The sequence below is a fragment of the Triturus cristatus genome, chromosome 11 (genome assembly GCF_964204655.1).
Source record: "Triturus cristatus chromosome 11, aTriCri1.1, whole genome shotgun sequence".
Taxonomy (NCBI): Eukaryota; Metazoa; Chordata; class Amphibia; order Caudata; family Salamandridae; genus Triturus; species Triturus cristatus.
The window spans coordinates 654,840,568-654,846,567 of NC_140594.1; the positions used below are offsets into that span (position 1 = coordinate 654,840,568).

At 44.1% G+C, this 6,000-nt stretch overlaps 1 protein-coding gene across 1 annotated transcript in view; it reads left to right on the top strand.

Moving 5' to 3' along the window:
• The window catches only part of UBXN7 (UBX domain protein 7), a 485,766-nt gene extending 480,928 nt beyond the window's left edge, over positions 1-4,838 (top strand). The window contains exon 11 of the mRNA XM_085634185.1: positions 4,003-4,838. Within this exon, the coding sequence (XP_085490311.1) occupies positions 4,003-4,164 (162 nt within the window). The 3' untranslated portion in view covers positions 4,165-4,838. The remainder of the gene's footprint in view (positions 1-4,002) is intronic.
• The last annotated feature ends 1,162 nt before the right edge of the window (positions 4,839-6,000 follow it).

Consider the following 6,000-nt stretch of genomic DNA (forward strand, 5'->3'; position numbering starts at 1 on the left):
GGCACAGAGGTAATGCTGCTTTCTGGGTTACATGCCAATACTGCTGGTCTCTGGGATGTGCTCCTCGTTTTGATTTGGCCTGGGACGGAAGCGAAACATGGTCACGTGAACGAAGGACGCAGATGCTGATTTTTGGAGTTTTTGCTGGTGCGCTCTCAGCTCCTCAGTTTCTATCCACTCGGTTTTCATGGCTGTCGTAACCCAGATACACTGAGTCCTGGTCCAGTTCCTGAGGGCTTCAGACTTGCGGACCCGGATTTCACCGAGGCTGCTGGTAGCTGGAGTGCTCGAGCCGACTGAGAAACCCTGGCTGAGTGAGCCCCTCCGTGGAGCCCGCGCTGCATTGCTGTGTTCCCCGACCATCAATCTGGAGCGGCAGGGCATCTGGTGTGCCTCGGTGAGTACCCCTGAGAGAGGTGTGGGCGGAGGAGGCCTCGGATAGGTCATTCTCGGCGGGAGGGGGGAGGTTGTGCAGGTGCAAGGAGAAGCTGTGGACCTGTTGTGTGCAGTGTTGCAAGCCCAAATCCAGCCCAGCGCAGGCTAGTATCAACGCAAAACTAACCCAATGATGCCAAAATAGCTTTCAGGAAACGTTTTATGAACCACCCATCCTCCCCGTACTGCGGACCAGTTTCTAGGGTCAGGGCTGCTCCCTTTTAGGGCCTTAGTTCTATACACACCAATGTCAGTGCACTTCATGGCTTCACGCTTCTGGCGTGGAAAGTTGAAAAAAGTAATTGGTGTCAGGGTGCTGAAGTGGCGACTATATAGGTGATGCAGAAGCACATCGGCGGAGACTGAGCTGACGTCACGAAGAGCCTACCGGCCCGCAAGTGCATTGCTCGATGAAAAATCTTCCAGATCCAGTCTGACTCTTGGGAAAATCTAAGATAAGGAATCTGCGGCTAGATCATGTCTCTACCAGATGAGGCTTTACCGAAGGTAAGTAAATTGTCCTTCATTGGCTCGCCTAATTTACTGGTGGCTATTCACCTTGAATAAAGGGTTCTAGCAGAGAAATTGACAAGGAATACAGTATATGTTACAGATCTCTTCAACAAATAACCCACCTGATCATTTACCTCGTACTGGAGGTCCATGATAGAGACATTAGCCACTTGAAAAACCTAGATTGGGAGGCCGCCATTGTGTATCCGAGGCCTTAAAGTTTACTATAACAAAACCAGTCTCTAGAAGATGAACCTGACTTCAGCTGCTATGTCTGAAATGTAGAGTGTAAAAAGGAACGTTGTTGCTCAAAATCTGGGAATTTAGAGTTAGCCAAACATACTGGCATGCATGAAGTAACGACTGAACTCTCTATTATATTCCATCCCACTGACACCACAACTGATTATCTTGGTCCTCCCCAACAACATTGCCCTCCCTGACATGAATATTCTCTGCTCCCTGGGATTGATAATCCCCAAGTGAAACATTTCATTGAAATAGGGGAACTAATTATGTTCTAAAAACCAGCGTGGCGCGAAGGCATGTGCCACTGCATTGCAACTGAGCAGATGATGTATGACAGTGAAGAATGTCTCTGGAAATTTTTAAAAATATTGGGCCATTGAGGAGTTATTGACTTGACACCTTTACTGTTACACCCTCAAAACTCACTAAATTGGTCATACCACGAAGGTGAAAGACATGGAGCCAGGAAAGCTGCCTTTTCAATAAATACAACACTCAGCCTAGATGTAAGTTTTTGTATACTCGTGAACTGTTTTTCACATGCATAGCATGATCTGAACTGCTATGGATTATGTAGTGCTTCAAAATGTTTTTGGTGTAAAAAATGTATTTCAAAAACGAGAAGAAGAAAAAAGATTCAAAAATACAAAGGACCTGCATGTGGCCATTCATTGGGTTTCTGTTGCGGGAGCGCATTCCTTGGAATTGGAGTCCAGAGATATTTACTCACGGACCCATGGTTTGAGAGTGATGGGTGTGTAGGGTGCCCGCGTTCCCTGTATGCCCTTTTAAAGATAGTTTAGTGAAGAAGTGCCTGTAAATATAAAACAACCAAATGGTAAAAGGTTCTTCGATGGTGAGAAGCCCCATTATAGGTACTAACAAGTCCAATTGGGAACTTCCCTGAATATGGGATTAATTTCTTAGATTTTAATTAATGCTTTCTCTGATTTCAAAACGGCTTAGGCAGTGATTCTATTGGTTCTGGGATCAGCTCATCCAACTGAACTGGATGCTCCAGGCCAGGGTTTGGGGTCCAGACTTCACATGACCTCTGGAACCATGATAGATGATCACAGGCACACCACAGCTACTTTGAGGTTCAGAGACTGAGGAGCTTCACCTCTCTAATGCTTGAAGCATATGGAAAAGCCCCTCAACCCAATGGTGTGTTTCTAGTAGACGGCTGGCTAGATCAAGATTGTTTGTTTTGGGCAGCCTTCCTCCTTTGATATGTCCTCCACAAAGGTCCTAACAATCACCTGGGCTTTGGCTGTTTTCAGCGGATCCAGTAATATGCTCCTTACAGGTGCAATCCAGCTTCTCATGCAGGCAGATGCATCATTCTCCCCTCCAGTCCAGAAAAATCGGGGGGTCCACAGGCTTTCTAGACCGTGTTGAGGGAGATTGGCAATTACTGTGCATCCACTGTTGTCTCGCCTGTACGGGTCGACAAAATCTCGTTGGTCACAAATGCTGTGTTTAACAAAGTTGTGGGTAAGAAAGGCAATAATTATTTTTCTCTTGTGACCAAGCCTTAATAAACAGATGTTTTACATTTAAAAGTCTTCATCTCCTTCGAATCCTGGCCCTACTTTGGTTAGTAAGCATCCTTCACGGTCTTTCCCGGGAAGGCTTGTTCAGATATATGTTGAGTGACTCACTCCAGATGGGAGGCCATCTCACAAGGGGAGGACTGTCACAAGATTTCTTTCGAATAGGAGACACAAACAAGACAAAGTGATGGAGCTGGGCACCTTCCCTAACTCCCCAAGCATCTCTGGTTTTGGGGAACGGAGTCATGAGAATGTCCATGGACTTGGTGAAATGTCCAATAGGATTACACCAGCTTGACACAGATGATCATTATCTTGTGCAGAAAACGCAGGGTCCAAAGGACTTCAGCACTCGATAGTCCATTCATTATCCTGTACACTCACAGACTAGATATTCAGATAAGCCCTCTGCAGCCATGAAAGAGGGAAATTAATCCTGTTATGGGACAACTGGGCAAATTTATACAAAGTCGGGAGCCAGTAAACAGTCCCTTCATAGGGGGTAGAGAACAAAGACCTGCATCCCTGGCGAGACATGCTACTGCCACTGTCAGGCTCCCCATAGTAAGCACTCTTTCGTTGGCCTCTTGTTAAATTATGATACTTCAAGTTGAATAAAATGGTAGACCCCTTGGTGGCTCAGGAACATAGAAGTTCAGAAAATCATACCTTTACAAACCAGTGCAGCAAATGACTGCCAGGGCAGCAGGTTGTTTTGTGTCCCTTTTCTAATCTTCCATCACCTCCCCAACTGTGTAGTCGACCCCAACGCACACAGTCCACTGGGCACTCTGTACTTGAAGTATTGACTCTCTTCACGCATCCTCATGCACCTCAATTATTCTGTCCCTTCTGTTACGTCACCACCTGCACATCAAAGCACTGGAAGTGCCTTTAACAATTACATTTCTGGTACCGGGTAAAGATTTGTTCTGCTCCTTCTTCCCCTTCTTTTCAGTACTTTGCAGACCAATATGCTGCTTTCTTAGCATCCTCTGAGGTTCACTACAGATGTAAGTTGTCAAGCAATATGGTAAGCAGAGAACAGGGGAATGAACCAAGGATGTAAGTGGAGAGCATAGTCCTACAGAGTGCTTTGCAAGAGGATGTTCGCTTCCCAAGGATCATTTAAAGAAAGTTGCATAATTATACATGTACTAGAGAATCTTTTTCAAAATAACATTTATGCATGCTGTAAGTAGTGAAAGAATGTGTTTGCTGTTCTTAATTCTCCTCCTTATCTTTTCAGGTTCTCGTGAAGCACATTCAGATGAAAGGTTACCCCAATGAAAGATTTGAATTGCTGACTAACTTCCCCCGAAGGAAACTTTCACACCTAGACTATGACATCACATTACAAGAGGCAGGACTCTGCCCTCAAGAGACTGTGTTTGTCCAAGAGAGGAATTAGCCACTGGCCTTTAATTCACCCTTCACATGAACTACTTTGCCTTCACTTGCAATGGACAACCGTTTGGGAACTCGCTAGCATCAAAGCTGACATGGAGCAACTGATTAGTCTGCTCTCTTCCATGACTTTTTGTCTCGTGACCAAACAAAGAGAGAAGACTGGAAATGTTGTTCAGCTTTTAGAGGCAATGTGGGTCTTCTGTTCTAGACTGTCTCCTATGGCAGTGGTGTATATGAACTGTAAAGAGGTGTGTTAATTTATCAGCAAACAGAAGTTGCAAGACTACACAATTCAAAGACTTTTTGTTCCGGGAAGAAGCTTTCCTTATGGTTTTTTTGCCCTGGAATTGTAACCTTCAGAGACTGTCCTCGCTAACCTCCCACAGAGACACTTTGAGTATGGCTTCAGCTGTCATCTCCATTGAACCTTTAGTAGCTATGGTCTCTCTTTTGAGTAGACTTTTGAACGTTTGTTCTTACCAACTTTGTGCTCTTATTTGAAAGGGGGCCTATATTGAAAGTGAAATACTAGCTACTTTAAGAAAGCGGGAGCAACATGAACCCATTTAATAATGTATTCATTAATTTCTACAAACATCTTGACAGTATCCATTATCCACCCGGTCTCTGTCTATTGCCTCAGCAGAAATAAATTCTTAACCATGTTTCATCAAATTGTTGGAGTGCTGCTGCCAAAATTACCATGTTGTATTTGAGGCTGAAGAATTACTGAACAGAGAATTGATAGGACAACTGTACTGAATTATATAATTATATTTTAAAAAGCCAAAAATATAGCTATTGCGTATTGTACATAAAAATGTTAGCGGTAAAATGAGGGCAAATAATGGACCGTAGAACTAAGAAGAAAACATGGAATGGAATATATTGATGGCACTCTGTAGAAGGTAAGCACCACAGATTTTGAATCCAGAGTGGTGGCAGGCACGAAACCCACAGAATGGAAGAATAACTCATCAATGCTATCCTCTACAATTGCTGTACAGACAGACTAGCATAAACAATAACCCCAAGGAGGCAGGCAGACAAGAGGCTCATCCGAGGAACAAAGGAAATAGGACCTAGAGAACAGGACAGAGGGCTTTAGATAAACAGCCTCTGGTGTGGGGAAATTGGTGAAGATGAGAAGTTTGGGGAAAATAGGATTAGCCACTGATAGCCAAGATATGATAAAAAAAATGGTTTATGCATTGAACAAACTGGGATAAAACCACGCAACACTGAATAAAATCCATGGTGGTGTTTTATAGCCAATGAGGATATAAGTAGTGGAGTCTTGATGAGACTTGTTGCCAAGAAGGCAGTGAGCCAGCAAATAGAAGAGCTGGTAATAAGACCCATGAATGTATCCTTACAGAAAAATTAAAGCAACACAACAATATTGTAGACCAGATGGAGAGGAACTGGAGCAATAAAATTCGAAGCTGTGTGTAGGAAAGTAGATACCCCTCCACTTTTTGCCTGGTGTCAGTGTGTTTTGATTGTTGTTGAATGGGATTCTTCTAATCAGGACCAAAGTGACTGTTCTCTCTCCCCTAAATTTGCTGGTAAGTAATTTGTACAGCCCACCATTGGCATACTCTGATGCCACTAACTCCCTAGTTTATGCTACTGAGGTACCCAGGGCATTGGTACACCAGGGGTTTCGCATGGGCTTAAGCCTGTATTATTTCACCCATGCGAGCCCATGCAAACTGTGCCTGCAGAGCTGTCATTACACTCTGTGACACTGTGCATGCACCCTTCACTTTAGATATAAGGTTTCCCTTATATCCCAGTCACTGCACTTAAAACCTATGAGTCAACCCTAAGGTAG